General features: G+C 44.2%; 1 protein-coding gene across 1 annotated transcript in view; it reads right to left on the bottom strand.

Moving 5' to 3' along the window:
* Positions 1–832: 832 nt before the first annotated feature.
* Positions 833–18,933, bottom strand: part of LOC128712136 (cell adhesion molecule Dscam2) — an 83,817-nt gene continuing 65,716 nt past the window's right edge. Inside the window, exons 11-18 of the mRNA XM_053807032.1 lie at positions 7,655–7,774; positions 7,053–7,226; positions 4,509–6,872; positions 4,300–4,440; positions 4,108–4,227; positions 3,294–3,493; positions 2,437–2,738; positions 833–1,262 (exon numbers count right to left, since the gene is read on the bottom strand). Coding sequence (XP_053663007.1) covers positions 833–1,262; positions 2,437–2,738; positions 3,294–3,493; positions 4,108–4,227; positions 4,300–4,440; positions 4,509–6,872; positions 7,053–7,226; positions 7,655–7,774 — 3,851 coding nt within the window. The remainder of the gene's footprint in view (positions 1,263–2,436; positions 2,739–3,293; positions 3,494–4,107; positions 4,228–4,299; positions 4,441–4,508; positions 6,873–7,052; positions 7,227–7,654; positions 7,775–18,933) is intronic.

The raw sequence follows: 18,933 nt of genomic DNA on the forward strand, positions 1-18,933 counted from the left end.
ACCACACCGAAATCAATGTCTCCAGTAGCTGGAAAGAATGGGGCGAAGAAAGTTGTAACGCGTTCAACGAGATCTTGGACGATCCTGGTTTTGACGGCAAAGCCCCCGGAAAGTTAAAGGCCAATCAGATTGGATAGCATTCAGTACCCATTGTCTGTAACACCAGTAACGTAGTTAAAGCTTGTGGACTTATAGTGTAGGTTTATGAAGGCAATTAATAAGAGCGAAGGACTGTGTTGGCACACGCTTAATCAGGTTTGATTAAACAGATAAGCGAGCATAATGGAACGGTGTTACATTTAGAAGAAGAAAAACACAACAGATGTCGTACTAGAAGACTTGGATCCTTTTGCTTCTTTGACAAACAGCGTCTAACTTTTCTAACCTGGAAATGCTGTACTCTCCACGTGCGATCCTAGGTAAGATTTAGTTTACAGCTAGCCTAGCCTAAGAGAAGAGATGCATCTTGCCGCACGATCTCCACCCCCTAGCTGCCCGATCTCAACTTCCCTTATCCCCTGTGTTGTGAGCTGTTTACTAGTGTATAGTGCAAATTGTTCGTTCAAGGTGTATATAAAACATTATCTAGTTTTGATTGGAGTGCTCCACCCAGCACGCTGTATATCGGTGGTAGCAACCGGATAGTGTCGGACATGGTCACTGTTGACCAAAAAAAAAACCCACAGAACGTCATTCTTAGTATTCTGTTTAACATCGTCCATTCTCCTACCTTTCTGAACCTTCTACACACCCTTTGCGGTCTACTTACACACTTAAAAGGGTCGCATTTTGATTCGGTCTGGTACGTCAGTGCGATACTCTCGGTGCGTGTTTACACTGCGATCGAGTAGTCGGATGGATGGCCGGTCGCATTCCCTGCACCGGTTCCTCCCATGATGCTACCCACGATGCCACTAGTTCCGTTGTTGTTATTGTTGTTGTTGTTGCTGCCACCGTTGTTGTTGCCATTGTTGTTGTTGTTGCTGTTAACGTTCACGCCTCCGGTAGCACCGCCGGTAGTGCTGTTGCTCTGGTTCGGTCTGGACCAGAGCGACGACCGCATGCCCAGCTTCAGCTTCTTGATCGTGTCAATGTCACACTCCGCCTCGGACAGCTCGATCCGATCCGGTGTGCCACCCTCGATCGGGACCTGATGGAACAGGGGTCCACCGCCCGGTGCGCTACCGTCCGGCAGATGGAGCGGCGTCAGCAACGATCGCATCGTACCCCGGGGCATGTAGATATGGTGCGTTTGACTTTGACTTTTGGACACGGACGCGGAACAGTTTGTTGGGGGATGTGTGTGTGTGTTGCAAGTTGACAGGAAGGATTCCGCCGCCAGGTGTAAGATGGTCGCCGAGATATTGTACATCATGGGTCAAGTGCAGTTTCGTTTGTTTGTTTTCGTTTCAAGATTCATTTAGCATAGCCATAGCAGAAAGCGGTTTTACAATCGTTTGGTTTTGATTAGTTTTATTTTGAAGTTTTTTGTTTTGTTTTGTTTTTTTTTTGAGAGATGACGCAACAACAAACAGGTGATGAGTAGGCAGTAGTAGTAGTAGTAGTGGTAGTAGTAGAAGTAGTGGTAGAAGTTGTAGTTGTAGTAGTAGTTGGTATCGAAACCGAGAAGAAGGTAGAGTCGTTTTAGTGATCAATTGCTAATTTGCGGTACGATCATATATTGTTGGGTTGTTTTTTGTTGATGATGAAGGGATGTGGTGGTGATTCGTGGTGAAGGATGGTGTATACTTGTTGTTTTTGTTTTTGCTCTTTTTGGTTTTGTTTTGTTTTTGTTTTTTTTTTTGCTGGACAAGTGACACAGGTGTGTTTGTGACGATAGGTGGCACTGTGTTGATCGTATCCAACTACATCTTAGCTAGTGCTCTGATCAATAGATTTGGTCTTGAGGCATTTGGTTTGCATTTTTGATCGCCTTTTTGCTATTACTGGGTTTTATGTTTCGTCAATGGTCAATGAGCTCTGGTTTTATTTTTTTGGCGGATAAATTTGTTTGTATTTTGTTTCTATTCACACAGCTTCCGATCTACTGCTGCTTGTACTAATGGGGGATTTACTTTTTTTTTTCAACAGAATTATCCTTGCCTAATCAGTCGACTAACTTCGATTGGTTTCGATTTAGCGGTTCTTATTAGCTATATGCATTGTTTACAACAAGTACAGCGTCGCGTCGCTCCTCATTCCGTGCACCCTCACATCGCACACCCATTTCATCAACAGTTGGGAGACAGACGAGAGTTGGTGGAGCCGATTGTTCTACTACTGTGTATGGGGCGAAACTGGGACGGCATGCGGGGAAGCTGTATCGGGACGTTATCGTTCTGGCAACTACTACGGGGTGACGCTAGTGGTGACTGAGCTTTGGAGGACTTGTGTCGTGGTGTGGTGTTAGTGTTATGAAGGTGAAGATGATGGTACCTTGAACGGCCACGCCGCGGTAAGGACTTTTGTTCGGACATCGGCGACAAATCGGACGATGTGCTCGATTGCGTGCCGTGATATATGAGACCTGGAATAGAACGCATATAGTGGTTCGGGTTATAGCCGTGGTCGCCTGGGCCGCCCGCCGCCACGTCCAGTTCCTTACTGTGCTTCATCTTCGCGTCCAGCTGGTTGGACGATTCGGTACGGCTCGACGTTAGCTGGTCCGGGTCCGAGTCGGACTCTTCGCTTTCCGGTTCCGTTTTGCGCGAGTGTCTCCGGCGGCCCTTGGACGAGTTCTGCAGCGAAGTACACAGGGAAGGGGTGGAAGGAAAGTTTCGTTAGGCATGGCGTTATGCGGTTACGCGATCGCAACCTTGCGCGCGCATTGCTGGTAGTACAGTGTACGGTGTTGTGCACATCACTACACCTGGCCACGCTACATATGTATGCAAAACTCAAAAGCAGAACAGAAAAATCACCAGATGGCGCTACAAACTTAGGCCGAAACGAACTAAAACGGAGCGGGATAAGTTATGGGATGATGGGAATACCGGGATAGGACTCGTTTGGAGCGGACACGACAGCACCCTCCACTGTGTGCCGTCTGCCGCTAATGTTGAAGTGTTTGAATTTTAATTTGTTCCCTTTTTTTCGGGACAATACCACCATTCAGAATGGATCGAACGGAACGGATTAATCGTTACAACCCAAATTAAATCACAAACACAAACACAGAAATTAACGGAAAATGGAAAGAAGCCGTACAATAGCCAATCAGTGTGTGTGTGTGTCTGTACGTGTGCGTGGCTATGTGTTTATGTTGGGATAGTAGAAGAAGTAAAAAAACGCACAATATTGTAGTATGGTGATTGATTGTGAAGTCTCAGTACCGCTGCTGGTGGTGGCGAGGCGCAACCCTCGGTCATGGCGCGTTCGTGGTACATGAAGGAATGGAGCAGTGTGTTTGCTGGCCCGCTGTGGTGCGGTTGGGCCAGTGTGCTCGCTTCGGAAAGCTGGAACGTGGCGTACGGCGAGATGTCCTCCGATGTTTCTGTAACAAGTCGTGGAAATAGCGTAACCAGAGAAGCCTTAGTAAATGAAATCATTATCGATTTCCAACGAATTTCACGCTTTAGGCACTAGATTTAAGTTCAATGTAATGCTTTGCCTTGTTTGGCCGAGATTTGATGGTTTCGAAGGGGTATTTTACACGGCAGGTGTTGCGGATGGTTTACGTCTCGTTGTGAATTAAAACAGTTGTACGACATTGCTGCATAGAAATATCACAAAATCAGTCACCGGTTCGCGGTAAAAGAGGCTGAAGGCACGTCCTTCGGCTCTATTTATGCCTTCTATTCCTTATTCGCCATTGCGACCATTGCTATAACGATGGTGGGCACAGTTCCACCATCATCCTGATATTAAAACCCTACAACAGCAAACTGTCGTAAGGTGCTACTGCTAAACACTAAAGTGTAAGCAAACGCGTTTGTGATTACAATTACATCCGTAGGATTCATTCAGGAATTGAATGCGTTCATCTCCACCGGTAGCAAATTCCAGCTCGATCGTTCCAACGATCGTTGGACATGACTCGTCACAAGTGGGGAGATGAAGAGCTCAGAACAAGAAGTAGTAGTAAACGGTGAAGGAAGCTCAACTTACCAGGTATTTTGTCACCAGCTTGTAGTGCTACCTTATGAATTGTAGCATAGTAGCGATCCCGTTGTGCGTCGGTCGTTTGTTGACTTTCCATCGTGTCTTTTCGCTGCCGACCTCGTTGACCTGGCGAAGATAGGGAAGGTGCGTTAGTGCGACAGCAAATTCGACAACAGCAAACTTTCTGCCAATGCTTACGATATTTGTAACAAACCACCGTAAACGCAATGCAAATGATTGTGGCGGTGATGGTGATGATGATCGGTATCAGGAGTTGAATATTGTTATAAAAAATTTGAGAACGATGTCCTCTTTGTACTAGTTCTGGTGGTGGTGGGTCTGTTGAAGAAGAAGGGGAACAGTTACAGTTACTCCTTACCACAGGCTCGAGCCATCACTTGGTATACCTCCGTCTTTGGTGAGCGTCCAGAACGTATACTCGGCATTGGTCGAACCGGCTACGTTGTGTGCCTCCATCTTCAGCCGGTACATGGTCGACGGCAACAGTCCGGACAGTGTGAATCGTCGCTGAGGTTTCAGTGCATTCGACACCAGATGCCAGTCGTCATCCAGCCCGGTGGACACGGAACGGTACTGCAGTACGAAGTACATAATCGGGCAGCCATTGTCGGGCCATCCGTTTAGCCGGAGCACTACGGAGGTTGAGTTCGGCGCTATCAGTACCGAGTCCGGCGGAATACCCGGCGGTTGGCCTTGTGTTTTCACGTTCAGTGTGGTGCTGGCGGAGGACGAACCGATCTTGTTGTGCGCTACTAAGTACACCTGGTACGTGCTGCCACAAAACAGTCCCTTAAGATCGTGACTAGATGCGTGCCGGGATAGTTGCATCTCCTCCAAATTCCCGTGCACTCGCCGGTAGTGGAGCGAAAATGCAGTGATCGGTGCATTACCCGTCGATCCGATCTTCCAGTGCAGCAGAATGCTGCTAGATGTCGCACTGGTGACATACAGTACCGGCGGTCCGGGAGGAACTTGTACCAGCAGATTGTGGGTGAGTCGATCCGTACCGATACCGTTGTCCACCTGGCAGGTGTAGTTGCCGGTGTCGCTCGTCTGCAACATGGTCACGATAATTTCACCCGAATCGAGCAGCTGTATGTTGTGCTGGGTGCCGGGACGTAGCAAAGTGTCACCCTTGAACCATTCGCGTCTCGGCTGCCCCACGGCCATACAGTTCAGCGACGCCGATGACTTCCAGGGACGAATGGTGAGTCCACCGAACGAAACGATCTTCGCCGGGACACGGTTCGATGTGAGCTGTGACACGACACGCGAACTCTTGCCTTCGCCCACACGCGTCGAAGCGGACACCCAGAACTGGTACTCGGTGTGGCTTTGCAGTTGTTTCGCTTCGAAATGGTGTTGGTGTGCTTGAAGGTTCCGTTTGTCGTTGTTCAACTCTTCGCGCCCGTTGACGGCACGCATGTAGAGGTTGTACTTGGTGATGATGCCGTTCGGATCTCGCGGCGGCAGCCAGGACACGTACAGCGACGATGGTGAGCTGATGGCGATCTTGATATCTGCCGGTGCCTCCGGCGCATCTTCGTCCGTGTGGCAGAAGGAGGGCGGCGATATGACACCGTCTCCCATGCGGGTGTACGCCAACACCTGGATGCTATAGTTGGAGAACTTCCGCAAGTTGGACAGATGTATCGTCAGCGAGGTAGTTTTCCGTGTTTCCATCTCGCCACTAGTGATGGCGTCTTCGGTCGCACACTCGTAAAACACCTTGTAACCCTGCAGCAGCCCGTTCGTGTGGTGTGCTTGCGGCGGCTGCCAAGATACCTGAATGGAGGTCGAACTCTGCGCCATGCAGCGAATATCCTCGGGCGGTTTGCTCGGCACGTCTTCCATCGTTTGTGCGGTAACCGGTTCGGACAGTGGGCCCGGCCCCACCTGGTTGAAGGCCTGCGCCACAATGGTGTAGCGCGTGTACTTGGCCAAATTGCCCAGCAGCAGCTCCCCCGTACCATCCTCACCGTCACCCGAGATGGAGGTAAAGTTGTAGCTGTTTGTGGTGGCATGCATCGAGCGGTACCCAATATTATACCCCTGTATTTCGCCGTGCCGCAACTCGTACGACGGTGGCATCCAGCTGATGAGTATTTCGGTGGAGGAAATTGGTCGGGCGCCGAGATTGAGCGGTGGTCCAGCCGGTCGCTGTGGGTCAGTTTTGATGAACAGCTCCTGGCTCGGCGAGCTCCGGCCAGCGGGCCCTTCGGCGATTATTCTGAACACATAGTTGGTCGCTGGTTTGAGGTTCTCGATGATGGTCGAATAGGCGGGCGGATCCGATATCTCGATGTACTGCCACTGTCGATCGATCTCCCGGTACTCGACGATGTACTTGGAAACTTCGGCAGCGTCACCACCGCGCGGTTGCCACTTCAGGTTCACCACCCGGCTGGAAACGGTTGCCGCTTCGAGCGACGACGGTGGCTGCGGGGGTTCTTGCACCTGCAGCTGCACCAGCTGCTGGTCGCGCCCGTACAGATTGCTGGCCTGGCAGAAGTACGCTCCACTGTCACTGCTGTCCACGTTCGATATTTGCACCTCGGCCGATATACCTTCCGGGGTGGCATCCTGCTTGATGGACACGCGGTAGTTCGTGGAGGGGTTCAGTTCGTGCTTCCCATTGCGCAACCAGACCACGTTGATCGGTTTGTCACCCTTCACCTCACACTGCATGATCGCCGTGTCACCCTTCTTCACGGTGACCATCTTCGATTGTCCAGCGAAGTAAGGGGAAGCTGTAACGAGTCGTAGAGCCGATTAAGTCGACATTGATTGACCACGAATCATTGCATTTTGGACTAATGAGTTACACAAAAATAATAAGCTCAATGCTCAGTGTGATATAACAAATAAACCCAATTCCTCGCGCTATTTACAAATGATAAATTCGATTGGCAACACCACTCAATACTCACAGTTGACCTTAAGCTGAATAACTTTCCCGATGCCGGTTCCGATGCCGTTGTTTGCCTGACAGAGGTAAAACCCCTCCCTGTCTTCCTTGACGTGCTGCAGCAATAGCGACCCGTTCGCCAGCAGCTTCGTATACGGTCGCTCTCGTACCTCCTCGTAGTCACCGGATTTGCTTCCTTAAGATAGTGCAAAAATAAACCACGGCGTGTTGTTGGGTTGGGACGAGGGTTGGGTCGGTGCAAAATAAACACAGATTACGGATGGACGGAAGAGTGAAATTGAGTTATAATGAGTTCCCGGTGTATTTTGTCCCTCCCCTCCCCCTAACTTCACTTGTTCGCCTTGGGGCAGTACTTTCCTTGCCCGGGTAAAGGGAAAAAGTGATGTTGATGGAAGTGATTTACGAGCCGTCCCGAAAGTATAGAGAGGGGGGCGATACCTTTTCTGTGTTAACAAGTCTTTAGGCATGGGGGACCTGGGAAGTGGAGTGGGAAGCGAGGAAGTGGAAACGCGGGTCGTTTCGACCCCAAAAACCTTACCGAAGTGGGGAGACTTGAGGGAAAGAAAAAAAAAACTGCTCGCTTGATCGTCCCAAATCACTCACCTGTTGCTTTCTTCCATAGAATGGTGGGTACGGGGACCCCCTGAGCCTGGCAGTGAAGCATAATGTGGCGGTTCCGTTCGACACTCACGTCCGTCGGCTCGACTACCCAACGGGGTGGAACTGCGCGTGGGGCGATTTTATCCGTTCCATTGAGTTTTCGGGGGTGGTGGAGGGTTTTTTTTCGGTTGATGGCGAAACGTTATTTCGTTCCCGGAGTTGCAAGACCGGGACCGGGGAGGGGCCGTTGCAAAAAGGGGTGGTGTCCACGACGGGGTAAAAAATGACACAAGCGTGTACGTTGGAGCGAAAAAGAAAGAAAAGAATGGAAAGAAACGCACCCGTACCGGTACCAGCGTTTGTGGTGATGCCGGCAAGTGGCGGAAAGAAAAGTTTATCGTTAGTCAAAGGAGTGCTAGAGAAAAGTTTTTGCCGTGGCAAAAGTTTTTCGTAGATTTTCGATCATGTTTTTGCTCAAAGAGCAAATGGGTGCAGGTTTTCGGTGAGAGGGAAGTTTGCATGGCACGGGACAAGGGGCTGGTTACAGGCAGGTCTCGGGACGGTGGTTCGATTCCAAGGATGGAACCCGTTGGGAAGCGGTGGGTATGGTTTGCTTTGGCGTTTTGTTTATTGTTGCTTTTTGCAAAGTGGTAGTGATATATTTTGTTTAATTCTAGTATAGCAATTGCTTTGAACCAAGACGGCAGCTTGGTTAGTGGGGCGGAAGATTTGTGCTGGTGCGGTGCGGGTGCAATAAATGGCGGTCTGCTATTATGCCAGTTTTCTAGATGCTATATGCGTAGTTCCGAAGCAAAAAATAATAAACATAAAACACGTACACATACACACACATACACACTGGTGCCAGAAGATGGCACCGGTTGAGCAAAAACAGAAATAAGCGAATCGAAACTTTCCTTGCTCAAGTATTATGACATATTCAAAGCAAAGCTACAAGTGTACTCGTTTGTTTTCTCTTGATCGGTTTGACATCTGTTTTAGTTTAGTTATTCTTTTTTTTTGCGGGCCCTCGTCTAGTCTAGAAAAGCCCTTGTGAAAGTTTGCTGCCCGTCCGGACGGGTGGTGAAAAGTTATTCTTTACGGTATTAGCACTGCATGGGAATGTCATAAGCTTGATAGGGTGGAATGTTATCCATTGGCGATGTGGGTTTGTGGGTATTGATTTCCAGACTGTAATGGATCTTCGAACCGACAGTTCTGGTAAGTGATGGGTACTCTTCCATGTGGGTATGGTTTTGCCAGAAAAACAACGGTGCACGTTCATTTTTATATTTCGTAGAGCACTTTTTTACATTAAATTAGAACTTATATTGTAAACTGACTTTTGAAGTAACAATGGTTTTTATTCTTCACCGCAAAACTAACCAATAAAACATGGCCACGAAATCGAAACAATTATCGTAAAATACGTTAGTGCAATTAATAGGGAAGTTATTAACATTCATTAATTTACTTTGAAAGCAAATTCGCATCCATTCCATGGCGGTAACCTCGGAGTGAGCACTGTAATTGAATTCTGGTTTTTACGACACTTGTTTTGGGGCTTTGGTTGCATTCGTAAGATACAGGCGAAAAGCGTACTACGAGCACAGTCAGGTGTTTTACGACTTTCTGCTATGGCAATTTCCTACTGCAGGCATGGTTCGTATTCTTGCGTATGTAAGCATATTGTGGTGCAGAAAGCTACACATTCGCCATAAAGCTCTATCAACTAGTCCCAAATGCGATGTGTTTAGTGGTGCATATTAATTGCAATTAAGGCTTTTATTATTGGTACAAATATAAAGGGAATGTTGCATTTTATTTGATTTAAAAGAAGTGAAAAAGAATGAAACATCACATTTTCTTGCAAATCGATGAAACAAAGTGAAATTTTGTTTTAACATGGAAATCGATTCCTTGTGGATTCAATTCGACGTCGTAAGTATATTTTTTAACGACTAATTCTACCCTGTCAATAATAGAACTCGTTTCTTAGCGTATTTAACAGTAAGAAGTACTGGGCGCCTCCATTTCAAGTTAATGAGTATATCAACTAATACGTATAAAACGTGAATGGAACCTTATCCCGAACTGAGTGGATTATTCAAAGTTGGGTAATCAAAATTAATGATTGCCAATTTGTTTGCATGGCACTACCAAACTCACAATGGTTCTAAAACTACAAAAAGCTGAAAACCACCAGGCGTCTCCACCACTCTACGTCTCCATCGTCATGGGTAGCGTGTGATGCAAGTTTTGTAAAAGTTAAAGGCGCTTTATTTTTAAATACTTGTTGAAAGAGTTTTCTTTATGTAATCCACATGCTATTTTCAAAATTAAGCTCCCTCTATTTCTCTTTTAGCAGTAGAGCATAATTTATGGAATAGTGCGTTAAAAATAAATTCTACACCCTGTTTCGTTAACGCCGCTTTTGCTCGTACACACACGGGTAATTTCAACGGGTCTCAATATTTATGCATACGGAAAAATAAATACAAAGCCGAACCGAATGTTGATGACCAACCGCTAACTGCAAGCAGGAAAATTGCACTATATATTTGTGGTTTGGCAACACGCTTTCCGTGCTGCGCGGAAGCGTACCATTAAAAAGCTCCGTTCACTTATCACGTACAGCCAAACAAAGCGTAAAAATCATGAAAGAAAGTCAAACAAAACGGGCAAATGATACACCGGGACGCTTGAATGGATTTCAACGGGCAGATGAATGCCGGTAATGGTATGCAGCGGGAAAAAAGCACAAGAAAACCAGGAAAAACGCCTATCTCTGGTATACACTCACACATAACCACACACACAAGCGCTTTCACCCGAGCTGAGTACGATCGATAACGTTGCATGACGCGTTTGTTCGTCAGCGCATTCAAGTGCAGTTGGGCTGAAATGCTGCCACAGCAGATAAAAAAAGCAGAAATTGCACAGGGCAGCTCGTCGGTGTGGTGTGGAGAGGAAAAATCCACAGTTGCAGCAAAATCGAATCGAACGTTGGGAGTGCATTTTTATGCGTCGTGCGTGCTTGCGTGCGTGAATTTGCGATCCATTAGGTAGCGTAAATGCAGACGAACGTATAAAAAAAACAACAAGCTGGCATACATAAGCCCTCCCCGGCGTAACAGCCATCGATAACGAACGAATGGGGCGACGATTGGCATGGGATACGGCCAAAAACCCACGCCCGCAACGTTGGTGAAGGTGAAAATGGCAAAAGCAATCATACGCTTACCACCCACTGGGTGATATGGTACTGGCATTTCGGGATCATAGCCCGGGAGAACGCGTTCGCCGGGAGAGTGTGGGGGTTTGTTTTATTAATTTCTGACTAATAATGGGGGATATTAGCTGCGATTATTGATTGTTTATTACTATTTTTTTTGCGATGGTTTTGTTTGCGCGAGTAGGTCAACCGCTGGGAAAATCAGTAATGCGACCGTTGAATTTGCTTGTTTGCAGCGTGTGGGCATTCATTGCGCTGAAATGTTTTGCCTGTGGGTACCTTTCTGTCAAGTGTTTATTACGATATGGGCGTAATTTAACGAGAATAAATAAAAAAATAAAACAAATGCAAAAACTCTATTGCGATCGCTGAAGAAAATTCTACCAACAAGATGCATATACTAAATTAGTAATGAAACGTCATTAATATCCAGGGCAGTTGCAAATGCGACACGTGTGCGTTTGAAGCGCGTTAAAGAGAGTAATCGGTTGCATATGTTTTTATTCGCTTTTACTGTCCGCTTGGTGTGACTTTTTGTTCTATAAGCCGATAATTAATACTTGCACGATTGAATTTCAAAATAAATAAATACTCATTACGTAGATCGGTGCGACGGAGCGAAGTCGGGGAGGAAAAAACACACAGCAAGCACAGCAAACTTCACTGAAATATTGTGATGAAAACACATGAGCGGGGAATAGAATAATGTGAGGTGGAAAAAAGCTTTATAAAGCCATTACTCATTTTCTCGAGTATTCTGTTTTTGGCTCAACCCCCATTTACTGCAGTTGCACGCACGGCAAAAATCTTCCATAATCATATTGATTTTAGAGACGAATTGAGTAAGTTTGGGAATGTGAAGGAATGGACCATTGCAGGAATATATTTAATAAAGTACAAGTACATCAAACTAAAATAAAAATCTTTTCAAGGTAGATGATCGATGCTATACTTATAAAATAGTACGATTTCGAAGAGTATCAAATAAAAGCTTTGCAAATGTGTGATGTAAGATATGACATACTGCGATTTGAATTTTCATAGAAAAATAAACTTGGTGCGAAGGGATAGTTATAGACATGGATGGGAGGAGAGTAGCAAAAGCTTTATATTAATTTACGTTGCTGTTACTGGTACTAGGTGCAATGAGAAAATATTAGGGACAGGATCGAGTGCCACACAGCAAACAGACATTTCTTATATTCGTTTTAGCGCGAGTGTAGTTTTCCATTGCTCGTTGCGTGTAAAGTATTTACCAATGTGACAAATGTTGCAGACTTTTCAAAGCATAAAAGTTATTGATTTACTAAAAAACACAAACAAATCATAAATAGAGCCACAGCACGATTCCCGGTGAATACGAAGAAAATTACAGCACGCTGTAATTGTTCGCTGTATGCTCTATTTAAGGACATTTGATTAACATTTGATTTAAAGGATATTTGACCACTAACTATTTGCCGTGATCGGTTTTAAAGCTAACATGTCGAATCGTACTTGGAACTGTCGAATCCGCGCCACACGGTTAATCCGAAATCCGTTTAAATAATACTGAAAATAATACCTGATATTGGATTATCCGTGTTGCTTGGAATTTAATTTTAGTTACATAGTTCGAATTTCCACAATGAACCATAATGTAAAATGAAACCAAGGGTCTTAATAAGCCCTACCGAACATCAATTCAACACTAATATTCGCCACCAAAAGCAGATGTACCTATCATCCGTGTTATCCACTTAACCGGTAATTGTCGGACCAGGACGGACACGGATAAATGTCATTTCATTGTACTCTTAAATGTATTTATTTAAGGAAAAAAAAGCACGCAAGGAAAAGTGTTACAGAAATAATACTAATAAGAATAATAATAAACATTTTCATTAAAGTGTAATTTTTCAGGTGTTTATAATTATTTCAGCTAATAGAAAACTACACAACCGCACAAAACGCAGGTGACTGAGGGTGCATATACATCGTACATTTATATAGAGGAAAGATATAATAAAAGAGTGTGCAAAGACATGTGAACAGTTGAAGAAGTTCAAAATATAAATGGAAATAGTAAAGAAAAAGTATGTAAACATAATATTTGCGATAGAGAGACAGAAAGAGATAGAGCAACAGAGCAGATAGCAATGAAAAGAGATCAGTATATCAAGGAAACGAATAGAAGACATAATGTGACGTTGTGAGGTGTATTTTTTTTATACTGCAGTTATATATGTAGGTCTCTGATCTGCTGGCGGTTGCATCGGTTAAAGTGAATAAACAGGAACAGGATGTAGAGCAGTTTCGGGCTTACGACTACTACGTTTTTTTTTCGCTCACTAATTTTTCCCACCCGGAAAATGGGGCGTGAGGTCGAACGGTGTGGGTGTACAGATTTATGTCACCGAATCTGGTTTTTGCATTTTTATTTCGCTATTAATTTCAGGAAACGATTGCTACCGAAATAACAAAAAAAAAATAAAGAGGACCTCAAACCCAACCACAGCAAAAAAAAAACTTCCGTCCGTCAGCGAAATATGAGAAGCGAAAAATAAAAGCCATGGCACATGGCAAAAAAGTCATCCCCCATCAACTCGATGTGGAAAAAAATGGGGGAGGGGGGAAAACCCGGCGGATGATATTTCTCGTGCATTTTCCAATGTTAAGCTTCCTCTGGGCTTTCCGCTAGCGTGCCAAACCGGTGGGTTCCAATTTAGCGGCAGTCTCGGTTGATGATTAAAAGCCGCCCATTTGCTGTGTTGGCAGAGTTTTACTTTCAACCGAAGGTGGGCAAAGCGGGTGAAATACCGGGACAGATCCCGATCATCTTTCCCTTGTTGGCCGTCGTTTGCAGGCATGCAGTTTTTTAAACGTATGCATCACGGTATGCAGCCGGTATCGTGAAGGCGGTAGAAAACAGGCGATTTGCAGCTGGTGCTGCCGGATAGATTCATTAGAGGTTTGTGTCATTATAATGACATCGTCAGCATTGCTTGCAGGGACGGATGTAATGGGGTAACATTTTTTTTTACCGTTTCCACCTTTTGCTTAATCAGTACGACACAAACACACACACACACGGATAGGTAACATTGCTGCGGGTCGGTGACCGCTAGCGAAGTAGTAATGTATCTTTTTACGGAATTAAGCAATGGAACGACTGCACACTAGGAAGCACCTGTACGACCGTGGTGATTTTCATGTATGCCCATCTCTCCACACGTATATTACTGACTCATTTATTCAACCCGATACAACCGATGCAACCGTCACCCGAATCATAGCGGTGGAACTTAATGTAAGCGACACGCGGTGCAATTTAAGGATCGGCTAGGCTCGTGCTACAACCTCCGAGGGAGGCCAGTGTGTCTACACGTTCTTCTGCGACGGGCACATCGAACATAAGGAGCGCGCTTCATCTCAGCAAGGCCTGTGCAGCTTCCAGTGGAGCTTTTCCTTCTTGGCAACTACGTGGCGAAGGGGGGTGGGGGTGTGTGAGGGGCAGGGAGGCCGGGCAATGTGGGTGCGTCAACACACAGAGGCATTATGGGTGGGAAAGCGTGTGCGAGGAAATGGCGTGCGATGGCTGGAACGGATACCGAACCGATTTTGGTTGGAATTCGTATTTTTGCTGAGCTATAGTTGAGCTTTGGAGGCTTTTGTTTTTGTTCGCAGTTCAGAAGAGAAACAAAAAGTAAAACATTACACACACACACACACGTGCATATATCTATACACTCAGTATAAAATGTTCCCGCACAAAATGGTTTGTGGTGAGCTTTTGGCGATGCGTATTTTGCTAGCGTCAATTTGCGAAAACAGTCCCTTTCTTTTGAAACGGAAAAAAACCGGAGAAGAAAATGAACGGCAACATAAAAAAGGCGTATGCACACACACGCACACATTTACTTGTTCAAAGGCACAGAAGGAAAGCAAGTTTTTTTATAAATAAAAAAATATCTGGTCACTTGGTAGCGTTTTGTTTTGAGTTTTTACGATACGATCTTCTTGAGATTTGTTACTGTGTTTTTTTTTGTTATAATTTATCCGACATCTTTTACGATGGGGTTTGAATTTGGCAAAAGCAAAAAATTGCCGTTTTGTTATGTTATTTTTCCCGCAAAAAAGCAAAACATTTACGAACAAGAGCATGTTGCAAAAACACGACAACGAAAACCTCAACCGTTAAGCCCTTGTCGCATCGCGGTTTTGTGAACTGTGGAATTTGCCAAGCTGGCCAAAACTGTGACCAAAACCATTGTTAGTTTTTTTTTTAAATGTTATTTACTGTTTGCTTTATGGACTATTGCAGCACAAAGCGAAACTTTCTTTTCTGCAGTCGGTGCATTTTTTGTTTTGCTGCTGTTCCAATACGTCAAGATATTACTGCTACACTAAAGAGGAAGTATGTATCATGTCGGTTTACTTACTACAACACTATTAAAAACGTTCCGACTGATATGGTTCTGTGAAGAAAGACAACATGAAATATAGGTACGGAAATGGGGGACAAAAGGAAAACGGTAAACAAAGAAACGTAGAATTGAATCTCGTTATACAACATTTATTGATTGTTTTAATAGAAAGTAAGAAAAACGAACAGTAAGATAGTCAAAGAAAAATGGCACAAAAAATGTAGAGCAAACGCTGTGTTGTATGTGAAAGCTGTGTTCTAATACTACAGAAACTTTGGTACACGTATGCGTTACAATTATTCTTACTCTGATGATGATAATATTGGTCACTGTTATGAGGCTGAAGTAAATAATAGTAACGTAAATAAAAACAACCTTTTGCGGAGTATTAAGAGCCCTGTGCTTTGGCACAAACTTAAAGAGCTGTTTTCGCCTTAAAACGCTGCCTGGTTCGTTGTGGTTGTGTACTAAAGGGAAGTTAAAACTATCTCAACGGGAGCTTCCATACGCAACACAACGGTCGCGATACAAATTCCATCCAAGCACCCTTTCCAGCCAGCTAGCGATGGGTGTAGTTAATGCTTGTAATAGTGTATGCGGCGGTGCACAAAATTTGCTCGGGGAATGGGTATTACGGTGCTGTAAGGCAAGAAACACACACACACACAAACACACATTGCAAAGCTCGGCACACAGTGGTCGAAATGGAACGTAAAGCTTAAATTACAGTTAAGCGTTTTTTGTGCAAAGTGCGGCGATGGATTGGGCAGTTTGCGTACTTATTGGGGAAGGTGATATAACATTTGGTGCCTGGAAATCGTTGCAAAGGTGTGAAGCCAGTGAACACATAGGTTGTTTGATTTTGCATTAAATATATCAAAAGAAGACATTTCGCGGGAAGAAAAACAAATACAAAGTAGCTTGTGGGGTGCTTCAAAACAAAGGCATACAAACAGGTGGTCAGCTAACATACGGCTATACAAGTGTGCTGGTGTGGTATGCTAATATTTTCAGTACAAAAAGGGGGGTAGCGCTCGTGGGTTTGGGTTTGCGGAGGCCTTCTTCTTTAATGTTTCTTTAATTCTAAACACAAAATGAAATTAAAAAAAAATCCGGTAGCAGTTTTGAGACTAAAACCAAAACCAACCAATAAGTAGCTTTCACATAATTTATACTCAAACTCATACCGGGTGCATAATTGCTCGCTAGTGCTGATTTTCGGTATGTTAGGAAAAAAAATTCGGCAAACAAAAGTGTGCGTAAAAACAAAATTCAAGAAAAATTCATTTAAAAAAAACTGAAAAAACAACAAATACTTTTACTTATTTTAATAAATCTTTCACTTCATTGAATGTTGCAGATCAAAAGGCAAAATTTGACGCAAATGTGATCGAATGTGATCGTTCAAATTTTGGTTCAACATTATTCCCATATTTGTGTTAGAACACAGCTTTGCAGTGTGTAGTGTGTTTATTGGATGTGTTAACGAAACAAAATGAAACGTTCTATAAAATGAAAATATTACGAGGTAAATGCTTAAAAATATCTTGTAACAGAATAGGCACGAAACAACCCAGAAAATAATGCTAACAAAAAGTTCATTAAAAATTGAAATAATTTCAATAGAATGAAGCTAGTGAAGGAAAAAAAAAACAGGAATAAAACTATAAAATAGGTGCACAAGTAAGTTTGCAGCGTTTGTATCTCAAAATGTTAAGCGTTAACGAATTCGTTACCTAGCTTTTCCTCATAGAATTGTCTATAAAAAAATTCTGCAAAAATATTAACCTCAACGTCATTTAGCCCGCAGAGACACTCCCTCGTCTTGCAAGGAACAAATTCAGCATTGATCAAAACAAGTGGTGACCAAAAGCTATCAAAAGTCTGGAGTATAAGACCAACTATTCTCCAAATAGTCGGTTGAGCTTCCTCGTCAGGCATGGCATACATCCAGCTCCATAAAAAATCTTGGAGAAAACGTAAGCATTCTCCAAAGATAGTTGTACTTTTGTTCATATTAAAAAAATATTAGGGCAAAAACTCTTTCTGAAAACTTCAATTAATATAGCAAATGAGGTTTGACACTCCTGTCCGCTACTACGGGCGCTACTACTAATAAAACGCTGAAAACTTACTTGAAGACCCAATAAGAATTCAAACCATGTCTATAACCATGTAACCAGATTGGTACAAAAGTCAACATATCTAAACCACATTAATCATATAAACTTTAAAATCTTCCGAAAGTATCGTTATTTGAACATCCTACCTTTAATTTATGAAAACGTTTATTTGTTCCTCCATAATGCTAATATGAAATATCATTTAATAAACACATCAGTCAAACATAAATCCGTTCCATACCTAAAAAAAAACCAAGTGTTATAAGCCATACAAAATTAAAACTAATAAATTACATCGGAAGCTCATATCAAAAGCAAAGCAAGAAAAAGGAAAAACCAAACATTAAACAGCAAAGCATGACATTGTGTCAATGGCCATACTTTGCCTTTTCCCTGGTGGGCAAACTGAAGCGTAAGTACAGTATTTGTTCGGTGCACGAAAACAATTACCTGGTGATCGGCCGCAAACCCACTGCGTGCTAAAGCAACTGGGAAAGGGACACACAACTGGTGATTATGTAGGCTTGTAAATGCTCGCATTCGTGTAATAGTAATATTGATATGTCAAAACGGTTAATGCTTGCTTGCGGAGCGAAACGAAAATGTGAGGGGAAACGTAAAACGGGACAGATACGGATGAGAGACGTTTGCACGGATCACAAACTACTACTGCGCGTGTGTATAGTGTCCCCCCGCCGTAACGGACGACCGGGATTAAGACCATACCGCGATCCGCGATGAAGCTGTTGGCAGGGAATAAACGTTTGCTCCCCATAACGAAATGCGTGCGTGTGGTTACTGTGTTTGCTTTTTTGCTTGATTTTGTTACTATCCTCTAAACAGTATTGCCAGTGATGCAAGAGGGTTGCAGTTTTTGTGCATCGGCATTGCGCAACTTGCGGTAGGACAAACAAGGCAAAAAACACAAAAACTTCAACGGGCAACGTATAAGTATCGAGTGACAACAAACAGCAGCAGTAGTGATCGGTACGTTTAGCTAGCGGAATAGGTAATACTGGTATATGACATTACGGTACTATTGCGCTAGTACAGTTATACGACTTTTTTTTTTCTCTGTTTTCAAATGGGTAGTTTGTTTTTTAATTTTTGGTGCAAGAGAGGCAACAACTATTTTGGCAAAACAGGTGTGTTAGCAGGCTTGATTTTTTTTTTTGTTCTTTTGCAATTGTGTGAATATTTTGGCAGGGTGAAGTGTGTGTGTGGCAAACCAAGTGGCGAGTACTTTACTTTACCTTTTACCTGTAACGACGCCGTGAACTTCACTTCGGCCGCCGGATTGCTGGCCACGCACGTATAGTCGCCGGAATGCGCCGCCGAGAGGGAGGGAATGTTTAGGAGGGACGAGTATTGGTCAAGGGTGGAGACGTTGGCGCCGAGCAGCGTGGACAGCAGCGGATCGCCATCCTTCAGCCACTTGAGCGTTAACGGTGGGTCACCCTTGGACACGCCGCACACGGTGCGCGTCCGCATGCCCTCGGCTAGACCGTCTTGGAACGA

The sequence above is a fragment of the Anopheles marshallii genome, chromosome 3 (assembly GCF_943734725.1).
Source record: "Anopheles marshallii chromosome 3, idAnoMarsDA_429_01, whole genome shotgun sequence".
Taxonomy (NCBI): Eukaryota; Metazoa; Arthropoda; class Insecta; order Diptera; family Culicidae; genus Anopheles; species Anopheles marshallii.